At 40.1% G+C, this 24,918-nt stretch overlaps 2 protein-coding genes across 5 annotated transcripts; both read left to right on the top strand.

Moving 5' to 3' along the window:
- Positions 1 to 5,344: 5,344 nt before the first annotated feature.
- Positions 5,345 to 9,906, top strand: LOC105689927 (sodium- and chloride-dependent glycine transporter 1-like). Of its 2 annotated transcripts, XM_048653067.1 has the most exons (16): positions 5,345 to 5,523; positions 5,775 to 5,785; positions 5,876 to 6,053; positions 6,810 to 6,941; positions 7,025 to 7,179; positions 7,430 to 7,518; positions 7,632 to 7,764; positions 7,835 to 7,969; positions 8,044 to 8,147; positions 8,250 to 8,374; positions 8,478 to 8,590; positions 8,690 to 8,818; positions 8,907 to 9,006; positions 9,094 to 9,194; positions 9,277 to 9,429; positions 9,558 to 9,906. In XM_048653067.1, exons 2-16 carry the CDS (start codon positions 5,780 to 5,782, stop codon positions 9,735 to 9,737), a joined length of 1,833 nt encoding a protein of 610 aa, XP_048509024.1. In that variant the 5' UTR covers positions 5,345 to 5,523; positions 5,775 to 5,779; the 3' UTR covers positions 9,738 to 9,906. The 2 variants fall into 2 exon arrangements, with proteins under 2 accessions (XP_048509024.1, XP_012262737.2); XM_012407314.3 differs by lacking the exon at positions 5,345 to 5,523 and having other exon boundaries at positions 5,620 to 5,785.
- A 95-nt stretch (positions 9,907 to 10,001) lies between these two features.
- Positions 10,002 to 24,570, top strand: LOC105689928. 3 transcript variants are annotated; one of them, XM_048653069.1, is made up of 6 exons: positions 10,002 to 10,344; positions 19,938 to 20,088; positions 21,686 to 21,826; positions 21,908 to 22,048; positions 22,159 to 22,305; positions 22,414 to 24,570. In XM_048653069.1, exons 1-6 carry the CDS (start codon positions 10,133 to 10,135, stop codon positions 22,603 to 22,605), a joined length of 984 nt encoding a protein of 327 aa, XP_048509026.1. In that variant the 5' UTR covers positions 10,002 to 10,132; the 3' UTR covers positions 22,606 to 24,570. The 3 variants fall into 3 exon arrangements, with proteins under 3 accessions (XP_048509026.1, XP_020710202.2, XP_048509027.1); XM_020854543.2 differs by lacking the exon at positions 10,002 to 10,344 and adding an exon at positions 11,999 to 12,743 and having other exon boundaries at positions 22,414 to 24,540; XM_048653070.1 differs by lacking the exon at positions 10,002 to 10,344 and adding an exon at positions 16,638 to 17,617 and having other exon boundaries at positions 22,414 to 24,564.
- Positions 24,571 to 24,918: the final 348 nt, after the last annotated feature.

Below are 24,918 nucleotides of genomic sequence, written 5' to 3'. Positions count from 1 at the left end.
TAATCAGCTCCGAAATCCAAATCTGAAAGCCTAAATCATCCACTCATGCAATCGATCGAGTAATCATCAATTATTCGCTGTTGGGAGCAGAAAAATTAAGACATATCGATTGGTTTTAGTCGTAGACCCACTTTGAATGGTCGCAATCCGTGCATGGGTTGAAGTATTCGAATTTCTCGGTCTACGAGGGAGCCCGAGCTTTACTGGAGTCATCGTAGCCAGCAGCTTAGCGCTTTGTTGTGAGACGTCACCTTCGGGGCTATTTTCTAAAAAATTAAACGTTCTTTGAATTTGCTAACTCGGAGAAGTTTTCGAAATCGCAGGCAGATTCAAACGACTTGTATGAATTTCATTCAAATCGTTATAATATAACATAGATAAAATAAACATTATAGTAGTTTAGAGTTCATCGATAGTTTTTTTGCAATATTAGAAAACATCTTTTCGGATCTCCTTCGAGATTTTAACGCGGGGTAAGGTGTGTTTCTTCCCAACGTTCGTCGCTGTGATCAGTGAGGAGGGTCTCTTACCAGTCGCGAAATTTGAAAATAACGTCGATTCGTATTTTTTTTTTTTTTTTTTTACCGCATGCGACGAATCTCTCGTGACTAAGTAAGTAAAGGTTACGCGATCGATGGCGGTCGGTTCGGATTCTGTTTTGAGAGGTTCGGATGGGATTTAACCCGCAATTGGTCGGCAATCGAGGTGATCCGCGGTGGATTTGGTAGGTTAGATTGCGCGGGGATATCTCGCGGTATTCACGGAACATGATCGTCTGCGGTGTTTTAGATATGCGCGGCGATATAGATCGCCAACGGTGTCGGCGGGAGGTGGCGGCGGCGTTGCGGAGGGTTTTAGGATCGGGAATTCATCAGGATTTAGGATTCGGTAGCGGTAACATCATCTCCAGAGTTTCCGCGAAATCTCCTCCCCTCCCCTCCCTCCCTCCCTCCCCCGCCGTCGAATGGGGGGATCGTAATAATGGTCGGGAAACGTCAGCAAGTCGTTCGAACATCTAACTGCATCGTAGGAACCGATCACCGCGGGATCAAGCGGCGGGATCACCGGAGGTCTATCGGTAACCGAGCGGAGGAGGAGCCATCGCGCATCCCCCTATATAAAACCAGAAGACACGGAATCGGGCGAAGATTTCCCAACGACGACTTCCTATTCGACGAAATGGTTTTTTTCATTTTCTCCTTTTTCTCTCTCTCTCCCTCTCTCTCTCTTTTCCTCGCCACCCACCGAAGCTCACTTTTTTCCGTTTCTCAGGCTCCTACTACCCCGCCTTTTATATCCTCGTCCCGGCTCTTTTTACAATTCCACGGACTTCCGATCGGTTCCAACGTCGGTGATGCACACGTGGCTTTCGCGTACGCTATACTCTTTCTGGACTGGGGGAGACTAACTTTACCCCGCTCGAAAACGGCCACGCCCGTTCGGTGTTCGTACGATCAGCCGCAAAAGCGGCGGCGGTAGCAGCAGCAGCAGCAGCAGAATCACCGAGTATCAACGGTCGTCGTTGCGGGATCATTTGATCAAATCTACAAACCAAAAGCTTCGCTTCCCCCGCGTGTATACGTATATAGGTATAGGTATAGGTATAGGTATAGAGGTATGTTAGGTTCTCGACGAAACGCGCGGCAGGCATCGGTGGTAAAAATCCTGCGAAAAGGACCGCGTCAAGGGAAAGAGAAAAAGGGAAGTTGTGCGAACGTTCCGTATAGGTTGGAGAGAAAACCTAACGAAAATCTAAGCTGAGCTTTAACCGAGCTAACCGTTCCCCTGCACCAACGCCATCGCGCGATTCTTCTTCTTCTTCTTCTTTTTATCTTTTTTTTTTTTTTTTTTTTTCTCGCCACCGCGGGGATTTGCTCTTTTGCGATTTTTATCGACGACGATTCTTTGTCTTTTTATATCCCTACGTCGACAGTGACGATTCCAAGGGTTCATTTCTTCTTTTCGGTACTCCTCTTTCTTTCTTTCTTTTTTTTTTCTCTCTCTCTTTTTATTCCCCATCTTGCTCTTCCTCCCCCCCCCCCCCTATTTTTCTTCAGTCCCCCAGCGCCGAAGAAAAACCGCGATCAAGAGATCATACGGTGCGAGGTCTCCAGACGATTATTATTACAACCCGCAAGGGTTTTCGGTACCCTCGATTATACGAACTCCCCAGCTATTATCGCGATCCACTGGATATCCAGTTATAGAAGAGTGAGAGAGAGGGAGAGGGAGAGGGAGAGAGCGAGCGAGGGAGGGAGGGACTTTTTCCTAATTTTACGACCCGATAAATACGGCATTATATTATCGTACAAGACGAGTATGATATAATATTATACGCGTACAAACGCGACAAAAACGTATAGGTTGGAAACTGTGAAACTGTCTGCTAACAACCGATACGTGATATCCTTCATCTTCTCTATACCTTATACTCGCGTCTTAATTACGATACGCTCTCTCTCTCTCTCTCTCTCTCTCTCTCTCTCTCTCTCTCTCTACTAATAGCACTTTAGTATATGAGGACGGCGGTGCCGGTATGATTACCGTTGCTGTATCGAATTATTCATCGGAGGCTGCCTCGGTGATGTGAATATCGAAGAAAAAATATTTACATGCACATGGGGCACTCCGGGAGTTAAATCGACCGCTATCCAACCCGACCTCCTTCGATTCGGCTTTAATTTTCACACGAACAATATAGTATCTACAACGAGTATGGTATTTTCTATTGAAAAAAGGAAAAAGAAGTTTCATCACGATGGGACTTACGGCATCAAACGCAGAATGAATGAAAATTTTTTTCGTCAAACAAATGAAGAAATGATAAAAAGAAAAAAGGTTCACGAGCATTTCCCGTTTCAATGAAATATAAAATTATATGAACTCCACATTTACGAGAGGATTTATTTTCATTTTCATTTTTTTTTTTTTTTTTTTGTTACTCGCAGCTCAGCAGGATATATTTTTTCTACGAGTACCGTTATAATCCATGGAAAACGTCTATACGTACGTCGGTATGTACGTGTATTTCTACAGTATTTAGAATGACTATAGGTCGTTCTATAAACGGCAATTATATCAAGTTTTGCGAATCACCTCCCATACCACTCGACGTTTTCAACAATGGATTACACGGCGCAAAATCCAGATGTATATTTTTGTGTACATGTACTCGAGTGCATGTACACACTCACGTATGTACCTCTGCCCATGTATCTAGTTTCATTCGCTGGTCAATCCGCGTACATCTATACATACCCCACCCCTTTGATGTAGTGTCTTTTTCTGCGTATTTTTTTTTGTTTTTGTTTTTTGCCTCTCATTGTCAAAAATCCATATACCCGTACATGGATGTATTTCATGTAGATTATACTTATGTGGAATATGAGTATCTGCAAACTATCCACGTACGTACGCGTACGATGATAATACCCATGACCTGTACGCCCTGCAGAGGTCGAGTAGGTATATCGCGTCCTCGTAGAAAATCTGCCTCGGTACGATTATTATTTTACTATGTTTATATATATATATGCATATAACGCGTGTACATAACGTTATGTAATAAAAACTGGAGGTTTGTGAAAACGGAAAAAAATTGAGTGAAAAATTTTTAATTACACGAAATTGAGATTACGCATACATATCGTAATAAACCTAATACATAATAAACGTGTAAATTCGTTGATTAACATTTCCCATCTGTCTGAAATTTGTCAAAGATCAATACCCGTATATATATATACATATATTTGTACGTACACCATATACTATATATCTATGTACACGTATACCATATACACACATAATATAACGGCCATAATTGATTGGAAAATTTTAATTGGTCAATTATCAGCGAGCGGTTGAGTAGAGCTTGTAGATATAGCGCAGGCACACACACGTACGCGAGCGTGTGCCTAGGTCACCTGTAGGTGGGACCGTAAAAATTGGCAATAATTCCAAATTCCTGCTCCATCTCGCTTTTTCACACGCAACCCATTCGTCGTAGCCGACACGTCGAGATGTGTCGCACTGCGAAGCAACAGCGGGCAGCATCCCCTTCCTCTTAAACGATACCCTCTGTTCCGAAACGGACGCAGCTGATTAAACATTGACAATTAATTAGCACGTGTACGAATGACTGGCAACCAGAGATGAATCTCTCGCGCTCTCTCCCCCCACTCCCACCTTCCTCGCGGTCTTTTTCTCGATCGCCGTCTCTGTCTTCCGTTTTATTTAATCGAGGTAAATATGAGAATAATTATAATTATACCTCGTTACAATTATCTGAAATTATTAGCTCAAATAACCCGACGGTGAAAACATGTTTTTTGGAACTGGGAGCCCACTGTCTTTCCTACGCAAACTCTGTTCTCATATTATCCGGAAAAGGTGGAAATCTATGAAAATCCTAAGGATTAAAATTCAACAAGTTACGGTTTCTATTTGTTTTTTTGATTCCATAAGCAATGATTCGGTTTTTTCTTTTTCCCCCTTTTTCAGGGTTCCCAGGGATAACGGGGAAATTCGTTTCTTCAGCTCTTAGTTAGGGATACAGGAGCCTCTATCTGCTGGTAAAATTTTGGAATGAACGGATCCGTCGAAACCTTTTTATATACCGTCGAGATTTTCCTGACGGGAGTAGCGCGATCTGCGGAAAATGGCTCCGTGTTATCCGCGAGAGAATTTCTATCTTACCGACGCTGGTGCGAAGGATACAGGACGATTCGCTTCCGTCGATAACGTAGAAATTTCTCACGATTCAAAGGGTGGCGGTTCGAGGTGGTGGAATTATACGAGACGGTTGAATGGATAGTCCAGTGTTTCATTGAAGAATTCAATCATCGTTCATCTAAGCTAACTCGCTATGAAAAATTGAAGCAAAGAGTTGAAGGCACGATGGAAAATTTTTAACTCTTCGGGAAGCGTCGAATTTCCGAATCCGTACGGTCCCATGACGATCGATGAACTCACCCAAAAGTTGACAGAAAAAATCTGAGACAAATTTGAAATATGACTCTGGGTGTATTATGATATTTATGCGACGGTTATGCGGTCGCGGTATTTTGCGTTAACTGTACTTATACTTGCGTAGATAGGTGTTCATATTGTACACTGTATGTAGTACAATAATAGCTTAGATAGGACACTGAAGAGGACACGAGATTGGCAGACGCGATTACACGATCACCGCGTAACCGCGCGCGCATTAAACTCTGCCATTGGGACGAGTTGAATGTAAAAGTAGGTATAGGTAGGTGAGTACAGTATACGAAATATGGACAGGGGAGGACATGGGAGATGAGAGATGAGAGCGGCGAGATCAGAGATCAGCGACTGAATCTGCTCTAGTCTTTCTGCTCTTTTCACTGATAGTAGCTAACGCGATTCTCCTCCGGTCTACGAAATACTCGCGCGCGTTTCTCTATTCCATAACTATTAATAACTTTAATAAATTCGAGAAATCACGCGATCGCTAACCTTCCCACCCTTTTAGCAACAATTTTTTTTCGATCGACTATTGTAAAATTCGATTTTACACACGCCGTATATATATATATATATATATATATATATATATATATATATATATATATATATATATATGTAAGATCGACACAAATATACAGCTAATATTAAAAATAATAATAATAATCACAATGACGAAATTTGATATAATTTTACCCCATTGAGATAATTAGTAAATATTCATTTAATAATAAAAAAAATTGTCTTTTATCTCTTTGTATAAAAATAAATAAATAAATAAATAGCAACTATGAAGGTAGGTTTCGGGGTGAATTGTCTTCGATAGGTTCGAAATTTGGTAATTCAACGTTATGTAATGACAAAAACTGAATTTGGTGCTCATCAGATGAAAGATGAACCGCGAACCAGATCCTCCTGGGAGAGAGAAAATATACAGGATGAGGATGAACCAGAAAGAGGAAACTGGGCGAATAAAACAGAATTCATTTTATCGTGTGCGGGTTACGCTATAGGGATAGGAAATGTCTGGAGATTTCCGTACCTCTGTTATAGAAACGGTGGTGGTAAGTTGTTGGTTTGTCTTTTTGTTTTTCCTTTTTTTGGTTTTTAATTGTTTGACAAGTTATGAATAAAAATCTTTTTAGTACACGGGAAACAGATAAAAGAAGAGGTGAGAAAATTTCAAGGGCGTAATCGGCCGCGTGACACAGATATGTTTCAATTTGTATCGCGATCATCATTCAATAAAAATATCGCAGTAATTGTCGCGGTTGTCACACCCCAACAGGAAGCAATCCGAGCCATGTAAGCCTCCGTACACGCTCACTTCTCTTTCGAACAATTGTGTGCACTTGGCGAAGATAGAACAACAAACGAAAATCATGTAGATAGAAAATTCGGGGAATGTAGGAAGAAACTAGGTCACGGGGTAATGATTTGACGAAATGATTAAAACGAAAACGCGAATCGTACGAATTTTTTACCAAAATAGCGACTTGGCGAGTTTTCTTCTGCCCTCGGTTATTCGGTCTGCAGCAGACTGCACTTTTGTTTATTACTATAAACTATATACCACCGTAGCAGCTCGAGTGGGCTAAATAATATAATCAGAGTATAATTGCAATTAGATTCAAGGCTGAATCCCTGTAGGTAACAATTACTTTGACGTTATACGGTTTACGCGATAAAGTAGAACAGAAATACTCGGCTTAATGATTAATTAATTGGAAGCTTGAGCTGAAATTTAACGCTAAACCCCTTTTTGTTTTTACATTTTTGTTTGTTTGTTAATTTGTTTTTTTTTTTTTTTCTTCACACAGGAGCCTTTCTCGTGCCATATTTATTGATGCTATTTCTGTGCGGAATTCCGTTATTTTTTTTGGAATCTTCGCTGGGACAATTCGGTGGAACTGGATGCATAACAATGTTCAGGACGAGTCCGATTTTCAAAGGTGAGTAGCGTCGGGTTAAAAATGATTGAGAACCGATGGATGATTTTAATTTCCCTGTATTCGTCGTTGGAAATAATTAACAGGTGCTGGTTTCGCAATTGTTGTCGTAAATTTAATATGCACGATGTACTACAACGTGATTATATCTTATCCGTTGCTGTTTCTCGCAATGTCGTTCAGGAAAAAATTACCTTGGGAAGATTGCGACAATAGCTGGAACACCTACAAATGTCTGAAGGTAACGGAAATAGCGATTATCTTTTCACGCGAATATTTCTGAGGTCCGGTAACACCGGAAAAAAAAAACGAAGTGTTTATTTAAACTAGACACTGCTGCGTTGAACGATTTTATTTTCACTGATTATTCTCTACTTGTTGCTTCGTTAGGCGAACTTTCGCTATATTCACATCCCTCTGTTTCATTTTCCACGCAGTGCTGACAATAAGTGTTCGAAAGAATAATTTTTTCATTTGATTTTATTTGATAGCTCGGTGCCGATATATTCGGACATAAAAACGAATCGGATCAGATCGAGCTTATCGGAAGGACGAAGACGCCGGCGGATGAATTTTTTCAGTGAGTAGTTCGACCTTTGATTTTGTCGAATGCAGAAAAAACCAAGGATTCTTTCCATTCGAAGAATAATCTCCTTGTTCATTAAACTTATTTTCGCATCGCGATATTTTTAGCAATCACATATTACAAATATCTGAAAGTATAGAAAACATAGGCGGTATAGTATGGCCGTTGTTTACCTGCAATCTCATCTCCTGGATAATCGTATTTCTATGTATTTGCAACGGGGTCAAGAGCGTGGGAAAGGTAAATCAGTCGTCAATTGACGCAACGTCGTTTCTATCCGTTTCCATATTTCTTATCTTTCTTTTTACAGGTCGTCTATTTCACAGCGACGTTTCCATTCGTTATATTATTCGTACTCCTTATAAGGGGTGTCACTTTACCCGGGGCCTACGACGGTATTCTATTTTACATAATGCCCAAGTGGTCGCAGATAACCAACCTAAAGGTGACTGTATTGGAAAAACTTTTTGTCCCCATAAGCTGAATTTCCGTTCAGATTTTTTATTTTTCATACTTCAGGTTTGGGCGGACGCCGCTCTTCAAATATTTTTTTCTCTGGGTCCAGGTTGGGGTGGTATCGTTAATATTGCGAGCTACAATCCCTTCAAGAACAACAATCGTCTGTAAATATTACAATTAACATTCGTGATATTGACAACGATTTTCCAAACCTAATTTTCAAATAATTTTCACGCTCTAAACCGATTATTTCACTGTTCAAACAGCGACTCGATTTTGGTACCCATTTTGAATTGCGGGACGAGCATATTTGCTGGATTCGTAGTGTTTTCGGTTCTCGGTTTTATGTCGCATCAAACCGGACTCCCCGTCTCAACGGTGGCCACCGGAGGTTGGTGAAAATTTCCAATAGCCGAATCGTCGGTTCGAATCAACGAAATTGGCTAACTGTGTGAGGCCAGACCTCATTTTGCCCATGAAAATTTCATTTTCAGGCCCCGGACTGGCGTTCGTAACATATCCGGAAGCCATTACGATGCTGCCTATCCCTCAGCTGTGGGCAGTCCTATTTTTCTTCATGCTTTATTTACTGGGAATGGACAGTTGCGTTAGTAAAACTCTATGATCTCAAGTGAATCGTTGATTCGTTTCATCGGTATCTCTGAATAATTTGTTTTTGTTTCGTTTGCTTTGTCGACGGCAACAGTTTGTCCAAATCGAAGCGATAATCTCCAGTGTAACTGACGCATATCCGAAATTGAGAAAACACAAGCGTCTCGTTGCGTTGGCCGCACTATTTATTCTATTCCTCGGATCTCTCATCTTCGTAACTAACGTGAGTGTGGAAGAAAATGAAACAATGTTAACAAGTCAACAATATTTCACGATTATCGATGTATTTGAAATTTCCTTTCGTATTACAGGGTGGAATGTACATTTTACAATTGTTCGATTGGTACGCGGCCTCGATATCCGTAATACTGATTTGCCTGGTAGAAACAATCGTCATTGGTTGGACTTACGGTGAGAAGCGTTTGTCTCTTTATTTTTTTTCTTCAAATCATCGAATCCTATCGGATTTGTTTTTTTTCGTTTTTTTTTTTTTTACAGGATGCGAGAATTTCGTTCGCGATATCGAATTTATGATCGGTGAAAAAATTCACCCGTGGTGGCCACTCTGTTGGAAATACGTCACGCCGATCATTTTGTCGGTTAGTATAATATCCTGTACATATGTAAAAATATTGCTACACTTTCGTCAAGTTATGTATTACCGTAATAATTTCATTTCAGTTTATCTTCGTAACTACCATAATATTCAACACACGAATAACTTACAACGGAATCGATTATCCCGAGTGGGCAATTGTCGTCGGCTGGGGTTCTTGTTTCGCTAGTATGATTTTCATACCGGGATACGCCGGTTATCATTTTTGCAAAACCAAGGTAGATCGCCCCCCCCCCCCCCCCCCCCCCCCCCCCGGAGGTCGTCGCGCCGCTTTGGCACATTTTCCGCACCGATCGGAGGCCTCGCGTTTTTTTATTTCCCCTTTTTATTTCGTTTCGTTTTGCAGGGTGGTTGGAGGGAACGTCTGGAGCAGGGTACTAACCCTACGCCCGAATGGGGCCCGCAAAAATTGGAAGACCGAATCGCCTGGGACGAACACAAACGACGACTGAACAACCCGACAAAAAACAAAAATTCATCGTCTTCTACTCCGGCTGCTAACGGGATCAAAGTGACCAGAGTTTGAGGCTGACGATTAGTCGAGACTTCTTCGACTCCTCTCCACCGTTTCAACATGTCCAGCCGAATTATTTAGTGTATACGCGAAAACGCCCGCAGATGACATATTTTCTGAAGTCATCGCCTGTCGCCTGAAAATATTATTCCACGAAATTAAAAATGTTATGCGAACGTTACGTCTGCGAATTTGTTATTTCGTCATTACCGAACTACTTCGCGACGATCCGATCGAATCTCCGACCGTTTTTCTTTTATATTTCTCCCTCCTTTAATGATCTCGAATATCTGTAAAACAAAGGAAAAATCGATGACAGTTGGCAAAATTTTGAATATTTAGCGCTGATAACCTGAAACTTTTCGAAGTATTGCGTCGAAATTTCGAGTTTTTTTCAACGGGTCAAAATGCACGTGACGATGACTACACAGCGGGAAAATTCCGATCCTACCGAAAATCAGGCGGACGCAGGACTCGGCGATGAAGAAATCGAGAGAAAACCGCTCCGAAAAAAACCAAAAAGAGAACCCAAAGAGGATCTGAGACAAGCTTTGATATCGAGCAACGACCCTCACGCGCAGGTATTGAATTGGTGGGAGAGAGAACCGATAAAATATGCGTGAGTATATCCCTGTTATTATTATTATTATTATTATTATCCTTTTCGAATCGAAAATTCAAGCCACTCATTACCACTCCGAGCATATCCGCAACCAAGAATCTAAATTCAAAAAAATAAGCGATCTTCGAACGTACAGTTTTCGATTATTGATGCAATGGGTTGCGCTTATTTTAATCATCGTTTCGAATAATTGACGAAATCAACACCCCCGTCGTGTTATCGGTGAAAGAAAAAATTCTTCGCAATTCTTCTCAGTAATAAAAATAATTCTTCATTTTCACATACGTTGCATATGATAACAATAACAACAAGAACGACAATGATACGTGCCCAGCAGACGCTTGAAAAGTTGAACAAAGACTTTCGTATGATACACGCGCACGTCGTGTGTGTGGTAAACTTTTATTTAGTCAGGGTTAAAGCCCCTGGATCGCTGCACGCCACTCACGGAATATTTCCAGGCAAATTTATTATTATTTACCATCGTAAAAAATTTTGTAGTTTTTATTCACCCTTATACGTATATATGTATACATATAGGTATATTACACCACGGACATCAGATGCGCAGTTTCAAACTTATACGATACATTCGCAGCGAGACCAAGAAAAATGCAATCCTGTCGTTTTTCATTCAGCCTGAACCTCCGTTCGTTCGTTACGTACATGTCTGATACTTATAAAATAAGGACGATTAAAGGAGAAAGAGACAAAAAAAAAAAAAGAAAAATAACGATAAAACGCTAAATAAATTTTATCTCCGTACAAAGAAGTTTCAAATCTAATTTTACACGGCTATTAAAGTATTATAAGTCGAGAGCCATAAATTTCTCGCCACCGTTTTCGTAGCGAGGTAAACATTTCGAGACGAACGTGAGAATTCTATAGAAAGTTCGTTTCTTACGTACATACGTATACACACGTAATACCCGTGTAATATAGTATAATAGGTTCAAGTTGCAGCGATAACGATCAATAGATGATATCGATCAAAATTGTTGAAGCAGTTCGGTTAAGGTTTTGATGTCGGTCGTGTCGTGTGTTCGCTGGGGTGTTCGAAACGTCGGTATAAAATTTGCATGTACATGAACACCGTCGCGTGTCTGCAACGAGCCATACGTACAGATATACCCACAGCCGCGATGCCTTCACAGGTGTCAGAGCGTGAGCTGTCAGAACGTCGGTCTATACTTTTGCATATAATTTTTGTGTGTGTGTGTGTGTGCGTGCGTGTGTGCCCGTCAGCTTCTGATCCAAGGATGTGTTTTCAAAGTTTACACGCACACACGGAGGTGCGACTACACCACGAGTCGTTGCATTGTTCACCTCGCTGAGTAGATGTGGATGCACAAATATATTTGTATCGGGTGTTTGAGGTCGATTCGCGAAAAATGATTTCTTTTGATCATTGGGATTCGAAACGTTCCCTTCCCTTTTTTTTCCTACGTCTCATTTTTAAAAGGCGCTCAAACATATTTTAACTCTATACGGAGTTCGCACGAAAGGATGAAAGGAAAGGGAGAGAGTGAGGAAAAAAAAAAAAGAAAAACAACCACTGGGAGTGTTTTATCGTTGCTAATATATTAGATGGAAAAAAGTTTCAATCAACGTATAATAACGGCGAGCATCAGAACCCCGATCGCATTGACCTAGAACGCCCTGTATACAAATCCGTCTGTGTACGTACGTTACACACACACACGCGCGCACGCACATGGCGTTGCACGATATGTGTGCGAGGTGTGAGCTCGGTTGGAGAGACTATACATTGTATACATATATATGTGGGTGGTAGTATATAAGAAAAGAGGGAAACGAAGGGAAGAGAATAGAGAGTTTGAGGGGGTTGGTTTGGACGAGGAAACTTTACAAGGGTTCATAACAAACTTTGGTGCTATTCGAGCGGCATTCTTGCAACGAACGACATCACCGAGTGAATAACGCCGTCACAACAACACATCGTGCGGGACGTCCGAATTCCAAAACTCGTCGAAATCGAAGACAATAAAAAAAAAAAGGAAAACGAAAATCCGTAGTCGATGAGTCAACACGCGTCGTTTTGGATTTTCTAAAAGTGCTGGATACGCGGCAATTCGTACATCGTGGTTACAAACATCTTACCTCGTAATAACAACGTCGACGTCGACGATGAACGCCAACGACGGTGGATTTTGGGCGACCGTCGATCTTCTCGTTGGACTGAGGGGCGGGGGATATTGTCGGGAGAATATGGACCCGTTTAAGGAGGATGTCAACGAGTGGTTGGAGAGCGTTACCTCCAGGGTTAAAATGCAACTTGAGAGGGACAAACTGGCGAGGGAAACAAGCTGCGATAAACAGACGAAAATTGAGGAGGAAAAGGAGATCGGTGATTATGGAAGCATGATTGAGTGCAGGTATTCGATTAATTTTCCATTCACAATATCGCGTAAATGACGAACGTCGATTATTTATTAATTAATATCGAATGTCCGCGTACCCTCGTTATTCCTGTACTCGCAGAAGATAATTAATTATTCAATCATCGATTTGAGTAATCGTTTTCGGTAAATTTGTATTACGACGAAATTCTTGAATGGGTGAATTTCGTGTAGCTTTTTTTTTTTTTTCTTGTCTTTAACAAAGTCGAATCGTCGATGCGTTATCGCGAAGGGTAACGTTCGCTCAACAGCCGATATCACGTTCTCATTGTGAACAGAAATTCGCGATTTTCTACCTTATCTGCAAATTAAAAAAAAAAAACAACAACAGTGATGATGATAACGATAACGATAACGACGAAATAAACTAGCGAAACTTCGTGAAATTGTACCGGAAAAATTTGACGTTTTCAAAACGTAATTCAATCGTTTGACTGAAATTAATTTCTTATTACCGCACGTTTCCGAAATTGAAAAAATTCTCAACACGTCTACCGATCGGTTATCTTTAAAAAAAACGACCACCGATCGTTGCATTTATTCTCAATTATTATAAACGTGAATTTTTATTCTAACGTTGAACGTTTTTAAGAAGATTATACGCCACAAATGCGAATTATTCGAGGGTAATTAACCCCTTTGATGTTAAAAACTCGGTCGTTATTAATCGTCGTGCTCTTAATCCTCCCCATTAAGCGTACGACGGAATTTGGTCGACTAAATGTTTATAATGACTCAATAAACATAAGTACAACTGAATTGAGATTTTAGATCGATTGAGGGATGAAATTCCGCTGCGGGAAAATACATTCAATGGTGTCACACCGCGTTGAATCCGAACAACCCGCGTGCAAAACGACAGATCCTACCCCACATTCATTTTTGTTGTTGTTGTTGTTGTTGTTATTATTATTATTTTGCATTGAATCTTCTTTTTTGCACCCATCAACGCGGTTTCCAATAGCGTTGACAATGACGACTCACCGTGGAGCAAGTCAAAGGATTTGGAAAAAAGTGTGTATTCGGATTTAATCGATTTGACGAGAAGAGAAAAAAAAATCAAAATGCGTTTCGAATTGATAGCAAAGTCAAATTATCGATCGTTGTGTGAATAGTTGTTTTTACTGTATTTCCTTTTCGACTTTCCATATCTATGTATTATACCATGGGATTTGTCGCGAAGGTATAAAGTTCAATTTCTTTATCCTCGTACAGTTCGAAATAAGTACTTTTAGTCATGCGGATTCTTTCGCCAATCGTGAGCTTCGATCGTTTCTCAAAGTTTCTTACAATAAGCTCTTTTCGCGAACGTCGCCATATACGATCGCGATATACCCCCAACGATTTATGGGTATATGTAGGTGTATTCTCAGTTTCCTTTCCGAATTTTTACCTTTATTTCAAAGAAAGCGGCCGCCACAAGTTATTCCGCCTAGGACTCTAGCCCGCTGTTCACCGAAAACCGCGTGTCGCTAAAAATAAAAAAAATTTCATTGATAAAAAATTAAAGCTGGAGTTACATCCGAGAGTGAGTAATAGGATAATATTATTTGCTAAGAACAGAAAGAGGAAAAAAAAAAAAAACGAAAAAGAAAACGAAAAATGAATATAATTTTTTTTTTTCGTTCGGTTCTTTTTTTCTGCACGAATCGTCGCGGTGCAGGGAAAGTTTGTGGAGAGTGAACGTGATAATACCCGTAATAACTATGCTTCGGTTGAATCGATTCGGCCGGAGTCAGCGTCACCACTGAAAAGATACGGACGTCTTGATAAGTGACATGGCAATTTGCACTCGATCAATTTGCCCGTACACCTGGCGACACGCGATAATATAAGCTATACAAAATACGTACAACGAATACCTCGATACCGCGGGGTGCAGCCGACGGTGCATCCGAAAAACCACAATACCGAACAATCGCGCTATCATCGTTGATATTATCGTAGATATATTCTTCCATCATTTTGCTTCGAAATTTTTGGTAGGCATCCCAGGTGCATATTCGCTCTGCATTTACTTGCTTTATTTTTGTTAAGTCAAGACCGAAATTTTGCATTTCGGAAAGACAATTATTCTCCATTATGATGTATGAACTGCACTCTATATTTTGAATTGGGGTACGCGCTCAGCTGATTATACAACGATTATAACTGAAATAACATAGGCTAATTTACCCGTGAAATTATACGCGAATCCGTAGGTTAAATTGCGAATATATATCCCGTGTAGATTAAAACAGTTATTAGGTATATTCCAATACGTTTCCAAGTTCGCTGTAGTCGTTATCTAAATAATTGGGAAATTTTATCCGCGATAGAGATTTTGACCAGCAAATTGAGTTTCCAAGATTATATATATCTGTACAGCTATATCGTAATTCACACCTGCGACGATTTACCTGCAATTCACACGCTGTCACACCTACAACGCGTCGTAACGTCGTTGCGTCGTTATGAGTAATATTCACCTTGGATATACCGCAATTGTTCGGTTATAATCAATTTTGTTTGTGTAAAACATAATAATTTATTATTTCGCGATGATCGTCTATTTGTCTTCGGAAGAAGGAATTATTTCTCCACCGCGTTATAGTTCGAAATTCGACTCATTGATCGGTTGGAAGAAAAAAAGCTGCAAATACGTTGAACGTACGCTGTATTTTCGCGACACCTGTTTCGAAAGTTCGATTTTCCGGCGCTCGGTTTCGTGCCGTAAATGCCCGATTCATCCACTTTACCGCACTAGTGCGGTAAGTACTCTTGCGACTTCACAGTTTCGACTTTACCAAATTCTCCTCGCGTGAATGCGGCGTAAAACTTGATATTTCATCGCTACTTTTTTGACCCCCAACTAGTCAAATTCTGAAGCACCTACTCTAGAGTCTTGAAAAGAGAAACGTGAAAAAATGTATCCAGGCTCGCCATTTCTTTTTTTCCCCCCGCAAAACTTGCAAAAAGTTTTATCGGCCTATTCGGTAGGTTTGAAAATAATTGTACACTATCTAAATTCGTTCGTCGTTCGCGTATAACCGTAAGGGGATCCCGTATAAAGCGGAAGTGGTTATATATCTTATTATTCCCACGGGATAAGCTTGACAAATCGTCCGGAGAGCTTCGCGTGACATCTGCGGAAGATACGAAAAAGGACGAGTGCTTCTTTTTTTTTTTTTTTTTACCGTCCACGGGTGTGCAAGCCTACGTAGATGTATTTTTTTCCCCTCCGAATTCCCTTCACCGTTCACACGGTTCTAGATTGTTTTCTCATCAGTTTTCAGCGTTCCCGTTTCTCTCTCCTCTCTCTCTTTTTTTTTTCATTTTTTTTTCGTCTCATTAATCCCGAATTCCCATAGAAAATGTTCGGGAAAACGAATTGTTTCATTAATAATCGAGGAGTAGATTTTACTCCGTTTGTAATAATGCTTCGGTGTTATAATATATCTGCCACATTGAATTTAATTAGAAAAAAAAAAATGAATTCCCGCGATGTACGGGAAGAAAAATTCCCACCGAGGTGGGTTACGACGACAATTTCTAATTGTAAAACTCGTCCGGCTCTTTGCATAAAGCTAATTACCTTACGACTCTCGGAGAGAGAGAGAGAAAAAATAATTATCATCACGCGTATTTATTTCTTTTTGCTTTTCCACCGATGAATCATGATACACTCACTTAATTCCCGAAAAAATTACGTTTTCCGTTGTTCTTCTCTGCGAATCTCCTCCGCAACCCCCCCCCCCCCTTCCGGGTGTCCCTTAATTTTCAGTATTTCTTTTACGTGAATATATTTTTTCCTTATCTTTTCGCTCGATTTGGAACCGTTCGAAAGAAAAAGGGGCAACGGGTAGACCGTACATTGATGTAATTTGATATCGTTAGCGACCATTTGGAAAATGTATAATTGGGATATTCGAGTGACCATTGGTACTGTTATTATTAAATATATCCATATATCCATTGTACGGGGATGACGTTTTCATATGTTAAACAGGTGTTTATATATACAAGTACATATCTATAATAAATATGTACATTTATTCATGTACATAGTTTCGTGATTATAGTCGATTTGACTTTACACGGTCCGTATACAGGGTGTCTCGGAACTAAATGCAAAAATTTAAAGGGGTAATAAAAAAGACTGAGCCGACTAAATTCACACGTAAGAACATTATGTGGTCTCCCAAGCACCGTTCTTAAAAAAAATTGCGCTTCGAGACAATCCACGATATTCAGGGAAGCACTGCACAGCTTGTCGCTATCGGCAATGTTACGTTTGCAGTAAAAATCAATGTGAAAAATGTTCCCATTCGAAATTCTCCGATTCGTGCGAGCGTCGTAATTCGCATCGAGCAGCGGCGGCGGCGGAGTTCCGTGCGATTTCGCCTGGAGACGCAACTTTTGCCCGTCGTATTTCGGCGACCACATCCCCTCCCGTCACCCCTTCGAAGTTCGCCGCGTAGTTCCGAGACACCCTGTATAATTACGTGTACCTCTCCATAAATAACCGTGTATTATGTATGCGATATTCGTCGTTAGGCATCTAGTCTCTTCTAGTTTCATCGTCGAAACCTATTCCGGCAGAACTTACCGCCGGCCGCCCTCCACCCCCGTCCGCGTCGAGCAGAGCCACGGCGAGGGGTTCGGCATTTACTTCCCCACCCGCGCCGTTTCTACATTTTAACCGTGCACGCGGTGACTTCCCTTCGACGATGTGCCTTTATATTCATAGTGGTGACTTTTTTTTAGCCGTCAACTGGATATCGAGAGAGGATAAAAATTTTTTAGTCGATTAAAAGTGACGGCGGGAGCAGCATGGTCGAGTTACACGAGTTCGTTCTCCTCAGCTTCTGGTCTGTACACAAATAGAAAAACAAACGAACGAAAAAATTGCGAAACTCGCAGCGCGAAAAACCCGCGGTATAGGGGGTGTAAATCGCTCCAAAAATTATCTCTTATATAATACGTACGTAGATTGAATGAATAATCGTCGTTAATCTTATGACCGTAAGCGTGTCTGTGATCGCAAGTTTCGCACCACGTGACGAATATTTTGCAGATCGCGTTCGTGGATTTTCTTTGAAGAAAATTTTTACGCCAACGATATTTCTCGTCACGTATTTTCGTATTGTTTATCGCGGTACACCGGTTGATACGAATTTCTCGATCGATGAGTAGCTGAAAATAAGTGTCAAAAGCGGTTAAATATCGATTGTTGTTCTCATACGTTTCTGGCTGTACGTACCATTATACCTAGGTATACGACGTCGAAGGAAGTCGGATTTACGGCTTTGCGTTTTGTAAAATCCAAAATCACGTCGTTCGTACGTACATACATACGATAATAATTCATACGGTCGCTTCTTATAGATTCGCGAATTATTGTCAAATATTTATTTTATATACACTATACGATATTATATCTGTACACATCGCCACGGTACACCAGATCGATATATATGTAAAAAATTATATACCTGTGTAAATATATAAAATATTATACGACGGTATTCGTACATCTCCATCTCCGTGTAGCCGAATCCTATGTACTAGCAAAATGTGGGTGAGAAGTTGGTATATTGGTCGATTCGAATAAATCAAAGATTCTTAAACAGCCTCCCTCCGATCCATCTCATTTACTCTCTTTGTTTATTTATTTATTTCTCTTTCTTTTTTTTAATCTCTCCTACCGCAACTTTCCGTATGTGATACTGCAGGTGAAAAACCGAATCAAATTGACGCTTATATACGATTTTCATTAAAAGCTGCGTCGTTACTATTAAGTTTTTTGTTTTTTTTGTTTTCTTTCTAACAGTCGTCCTCATTCTACGCATCGGGGTAGACTGCACGGTGGTGTAGAAATGGTAAAAAAAAACAAAAAAAAAACAAAAAAAAAAAAAACTACTCAGAACTAAACAAGTGTAATATCGCGGGACGTCGGTGTGCGCCGGAAGTTGAGTTAGGGGTTGTTATATTTCGCGGGGCGAATTGGGTTGCCGCTATTACCGACACGTCACGCGTATTACCAATCAGAAATCACGAAAGAGTCGGGAAAAGCTGAAACGCCAGAAAATGATATTCTTGCGGTGCTTGGCACGATAAGCGAGCCTAAGGTGTCTCTATAGACCACCCACTCCGTTTCTCTGTATCAAAACTATAACCTGGCTACGAACAATTTTCTGTACATATCGCATCGGGGCCTCGTACTTTCCGGACTGGGATATTTCTGCCATAGACACGATATACCTAACATGTTTCTACCAACGATTCCCCTACGCGGGACTGAAACAGTTCGGTGTGAAAACTCTTCGCACGCGAGTCTCGATCCGATCCTCGCAACGGCAACGCAGGTTTTCTTCTCGTCGGGTTGAGCGTTGTATGAGGAGGGAAAAAAATTGTTCAAATAACTGCGAGCGTTTCCTAAAAATTGTAAACAATCTTCCCCCGTGTTACTCATTGGTTGGGTGGGTGTACACAGTTGAATAATCGGTGCTCGTTTATCTTGGCGTTACAGTTTTTGCGATTGTTTATTTTATCGACGGGGGTGGGGGATGATCGCGATTGATAGAAAAACTCTAAATTGATCAATTTCGCAAATGAATGTAGATTGTATGAAAAAAAAAATAAACAAATAAATTGGGCAAAAAAAGGCGAACCGTATCGAGCAAAGAATGCTGGGGAAATAGGGGCCGCGGAAAGTAAGTGGATGGTCATTGTTATGATATGTTAGAGGGGGGAAAAAAAATAAATATAAAACAAAAAAAAAAATAAAATAAATAAAAAGAGAAGGAACGACATTACCATCAATAACGTCAGAAACAATACGCGATTTATCGCTTCAGGGGAAGATGTAGACTTTTCGGATGATTTCACAATATTTAACTCACTTTTCCTTTCTTTTTTTCCGATACATTGTTCGCCACGAGGGATCATGTATCCCGATACGAAAACTGGGGGAAAAAAATTCCTTACATTTATGGGAGAAACCGGGGCAATGGGGGAAAGCTAGCGAACAAAATAAGTTGCGGATATTTTGAACACTGTTTTCTATCGTTGATACATTTTGCTTCGTTGTTTTTTTTTTTTCGATTTTCGAAAAGGATATAATTTCGAATCGACGAAAGGCAGGTGAAAATTATCGATTATTATCCTTTGTTCATTTTTGTTCGACAGCTTCAGCTATCCTCCGGTGAGGACGAGACTCGAGATGTTGATGGGAAGCAACGTGGTTCGATTAACGGATAGAAGATACATGCAGAAATTGATAACAAGGATAAGACAGGATTACGAAGCGTCGCAGCAGGAGCGAGTGGGAAAACGAGTGGTATGACGTACGATGTATATACGAACGTAATCAAATATAAATATATATATAAAATCTTTGAATTGAAATAAATAAGGAACTTAATAAGATATAAGATTATATGAAGGGCGAAATTCGATATACATATAACTAGACGCAGAATCACGCGAATCTGTGCGTAATAGAATTCCACTATATTTAGTCCTTCGAATTTCCATATACGTATTATCGAATATGGTACAAGCTAGCTCCTCGCTCAGCGACTTTCTCATGCATGTTTACCCCCCGTAAGAAAATTCTAGATGTAGACGGCGGTTCGATATACAACGTGTATTATAATATCCGATAGACTATACCGTGAAAAGATTCGATCTTGACGTGACCTATAAATATATCAATACCTGCAATACGTGTACGCCCAGCACCGCTGGGGATCCTCGAGGAATTTTGAATTCGGCTGCTACAGGTACAGAAATAATGTACGTGACGTAGATATATTGAACTACATCATACCGTACTATCATTGTTACGGTATTTCGGAGCTTCGATTACCTTCTATTGCGTCTCACGTGAATTTTCTACTCATCGCAAACGGGGTGAGCGAAAAAAACGTAGGGAATCCCACGAGCCCGAAACCCAAATTTCGTTTTTGAGCGTTCAAAAAATGACAGTCGACCGGTGGCAGGGATTGAATTTTGTTTTTTTTTCTCAAGTCTCCATGAGGGAACAGGATGCTTTTTATTTTTTTAGTTCGCCATCCGATGACAATTGTCCGAAAGAGATTCCTATCAACGCTTTCAGATTTCGTTCGTTCCGGAAAATCGATCACCCTGTAACCCGTTTCGAGGCGACTATGTATAATATATCCTAGTATGATATATCCGGTATTATTATATATACCTTGAAGAGTAACGAGATTAGTAAATAATATCGGGGGAAACTCCGGTTGCATGCGATAAACTAGTTCGGTATAAATTAGTATATGATAATAGCTGACTACGGAGCGGACAAGAAAATCGTGATGGTTGATATAAAACGATTTCACTTAACATGGTGTAGAATTAGACGGGAACCGGGCGAAAATCGAAACGAATTTAGTAGTCAGGTGATTTTATTATTATTATTATTAGCGTAATTACGTAACCTTCGTTATCCGGAAATCGAAGACAAAGTATATCGTGTGACAAAATAATAGATTTGTCGTTGTTTCCCCTTTCATACCTCGGTCAACAATGAAATTGTTAATTGGATCGAGGTGACGACGACTAGCTATCTTTATTTTACGAATTTATTTTCATAATATTGAAATTTGATTTATACCGCGTCACGTGTACTCGTCTTTTTCTGAAAACTAATCAATGAAATTCGTAATACCAAAGCCAATCTTGCATCGGACTCCATCAGAAATCAATTTAGGCTTCGGGGTTCTACAGATTATCCCGACTCGTTCCTTACTCTGACTAAACTGATTATCGCGACGATCGTCTTGATCGGACTTGAAAAGCATTCATTTTTTCTTTCTCTTCTTTTCTCTCTTTTTGCGGTGTGGGTCTGTTCGGCAAATATTGCCAATGCGTCATCTTGGGTGAAACTATTACCTTTGTTCTTTGTTCTCAAGACGAAGGAACTGATGCGGACGAAAAAGATGATTTTGGAAAGATTGATACCGGTGCAAGAGGCGCCGGACGAACTTAGAAAATATCCGTTATTTCAACTCTATCTCTACTGCGATGCGATAATTGAAGAAAAGCAGAGAAAGGTGAGAGTCGATATTCGTTTCGGCGGAAATATGTTGTACCTCAGTAATTTCAAACTTTAATACGCTCTAATATTCGTGCAGAGAATGCCGAAAAAAGTCCGCGTCACCGATTCACTTTATCAACTTCTTTACCCAGAAAATAAGGGAAATGAAGCGGAGGAAGATAATGCGAATGACGAAATTTACATGAAGACGGTCGTAGTTAACGGTGCTCAGAAATTGGTAATCAACCACGTTACACGATGCGGTGAAAGAATTCGACGACATCGACCGTGACTAATTATTTGCTTTTTTTTTTTGTTTTTTCTCTCTTTTTTCTTCGAATCTTGCAGATTCCGATGACCGCGAACGAAATAGCAGCTATAATGAGCGAACAGGAAAGTGCGAAGGATATTGAAAACGGTTACCTTTTGAGCCAAGAGGACTACGACAGACTCTACTTTGAAACGGACGCAATCAAAGAGCTCAGGGAGATGCAAGTGAGTGAATTTTTGGTCGCCGAATCGTTGGGAATTTACATTGAACGTATAGGGATGTCGAAACGCAGCCGATTGTACGATTGTTTTTTTTTTTCTTTTATTTTCCAGAGCGTCGAAGAAATGTATACGAAAGCTCACGAGATCGTTGGAATACTTTACTCCTACGCCGACGAAGGTCGATACCAAAAAGCTGCGCTCGAAAAACAACGAATGGAAGCTGAAAATATCGAGGCAACGGACACCCCAGCGCCTGATTTGTCTTCTTCATCCGCCGCGTTGAGTCCTAAAAGCGGAGAATGACTAGAAGAAACGGAAAAATTGATTACAAATGCCGATAAAACAACAGCTGCTTGAAATTTACTTCGTTATTACTGCCGCGAACGAATGGGTGTATATAGATTTCAATCGGAGACGCTATATAAATAGGTATATACTTATATATATATATATACACGTAATTGCGTCGCGGCTGAATCAGGTGCGGAAGAAAATGAAACACGGAATAATTACCGTCGTGAATGATACGTAAAGTCGCTACTCAAATTCGCACTCTTTACAACCCTGGCTGATACGGGAATAAGAGAATGCGATTCAATATCCTTCAAGTTATACGAAGGTTTAAACGAAGGAAATGTATTATAGGCGCGGGGGCGGCGAGTGTAATTCTTCCTTTATTAAAAAAAAATTCACTCTCAACGCGCGTCGTTAGAAAATTTTGTTTCCCTTCCAAACGGTTACAACGACGTGTTTTTTCAGTGCGATAGGAATTACAAATAAATAGCGTGTCTTTGAAGGGCCACTCGTTGTGTAATAAATGAAATGTCCTCCTGTCCTACGTGTATTGGATATAAGAGAAAAAAATGTATGAAAATATATATCGTGTTTGTAAAAACAATCAACCGCCTGGTCGCCATTAACTTGTCGTTATAATTTGCATGAGTATAATTAAATGCCGGTAGCCCTGAAGTGTTGGCCATTCGTTCATATATTTTACGCACAGGTTAATAACAAAATGTAATGGAAACTCCGTATAAAAATCTCGCAACAATGGTCCACATGAAAACTAACAGAGAAGGTATAAAATTCAAAATTTGTAAAATCTGAGCAGGTAGGATGCATGAATTTTGATTCGAGTTTTTCTGATTAAAAATGAATTTGATTTATTTTGATACCTACCCTTTTCTTCGAAGAATGTTTCCGTGAGATTGGAAGCATGATTTTGGCGAGAGCATTTTTCGCTTTCGCAAATAACCCGATCAAGTTGCACAGCTTCGCCGATACGAAACGACGATTTATATTATCCGTAATTGATATGAAATTTGAAAGTTGGTCATCACTTTTCACCCACGACGATTGAAATGATAGCTGGTAAATATATTTGGGAATTTCACACACCGTCAAATAACATAATTAGCAAGCCAGAGAATACGTTTCTACGGATCGTTGAATCGCAGCTGGGGCAAAACTGCATATCTGGTGCATGTGTCGCTGTAATCATGAAATTCGGTATTAAATACGGTCAATTATCGTGTCTCGTAAATTACATAGTATGTTACGTAAACATATTTTCTATGTTTCTAGGTATCGTTTCGTATTCGTTAGCGCGAAGCGATGAACTAAAAACAACGATAAATTAAGCGTACAAATAAACCGGTATCACATCGATACCATCCAATAATGCTTTTTTCGTGTTGTTCCAAATTTGAATTGAAAATCTATTCCGTCAGGAGAGAAACTTTCCGCCCTTCGGAAGATATATACATTACAAACTGGCGGCAAACAAGTTCCATGAAAGTAAAAAGTATCGAGTGTTGATCGTGGAAAAAAAAGAAAAAGTAAAAGATATACGTACAACGGAAACCGACGGAAGGCTTTTTCTTCTTCAGATGAGAGAGTAACAAAAATAGAAAAATGAAATAGCGGGAAATCTCCAGCGCAAAGAAACGCACATCGACTGCTATATTGATGTACGGCACTCGAAATATTGCCATTCGTACAGCTTTTCAATTGTTACTAGATTTTAATGAAAAAATGAATGAACGATTCGGATGTCGACAATTTTGTTCCATTGCTGTATCAATTGTGCTGCAACTGCTCGGTTTGCGTTGTTTTAAAAAAAAAAAAAAACAAATAGCTTGCGGGCGTTCTTGTTGAAAATTTTGTCAATTGCCAAATCGTTTTCTAGAATAACTAATTAATAAACGCTGATCAATATTTCTCGCGTTTGATCTTTAGGCGGTAAATTCACTTTTTCATTTTATTTCGTGAAACTGGTAAAATATTTGCACCCCAATCTTTCGTTGTCTTTAATTATTTGATTATTGCATCGGTTCTCCGATCGTCTGCAGTTCCGCGAAACGTAAGCGAAATTTTCTGTCGAACTTTGTAGTACCGTGAAAAAGAAGAAGAAGAAAACTGAAAACGAGGAGATTGGGGTTCGGAACGTTGCATACGAACTTTAGAAACAATTTTCAGATATTCCGAAGAGTAGGAAAATAGATGAGATGAGATATGAAGGGGTGGAAAAAGAAGTGGATTTCGAATATGTAGCCAGCCGATGCTGCTGTTACTGCTACGGCTGCTGGGATTGCTCTCCCTCTCTGTACGTAACTT

The sequence above is a fragment of the Athalia rosae genome, chromosome 3 (assembly GCF_917208135.1).
Source record: "Athalia rosae chromosome 3, iyAthRosa1.1, whole genome shotgun sequence".
Lineage (NCBI taxonomy): Eukaryota > Metazoa > Arthropoda > Insecta > Hymenoptera > Athaliidae > Athalia > Athalia rosae.
Note: the sequence above shows the minus strand (reverse complement) of the source record. Positions and strands in the feature narration are given on the sequence as shown.

What these genes read in the sequence shown, in the direction of transcription:
- LOC105689927 (XM_048653067.1), top strand. An exon ending in ACACCTACAAATGTCTGAAG is followed by an intron (nt 7,180 to 7,429) that starts GTAACGGAAATA and finishes TTTATTTGATAG; the next exon opens with CTCGGTGCCGATATATTCGG. An exon ending in TCACGCCGATCATTTTGTCG is followed by an intron (nt 9,195 to 9,276) that starts GTTAGTATAATA and finishes ATTTCATTTCAG; the next exon opens with TTTATCTTCGTAACTACCAT.
- LOC105689928 (XM_020854543.2), top strand. Translation starts at nt 12,496, where the DNA reads ATGAACGCCAACGACGGTGGATTTTGGGCGACCGTCGATCTTCTCGTT. An exon ending in TTGAAGAAAAGCAGAGAAAG is followed by an intron (nt 21,827 to 21,907) that starts GTGAGAGTCGAT and finishes ATATTCGTGCAG; the next exon opens with AGAATGCCGAAAAAAGTCCG. An exon ending in TTAACGGTGCTCAGAAATTG is followed by an intron (nt 22,049 to 22,158) that starts GTAATCAACCAC and finishes CGAATCTTGCAG; the next exon opens with ATTCCGATGACCGCGAACGA.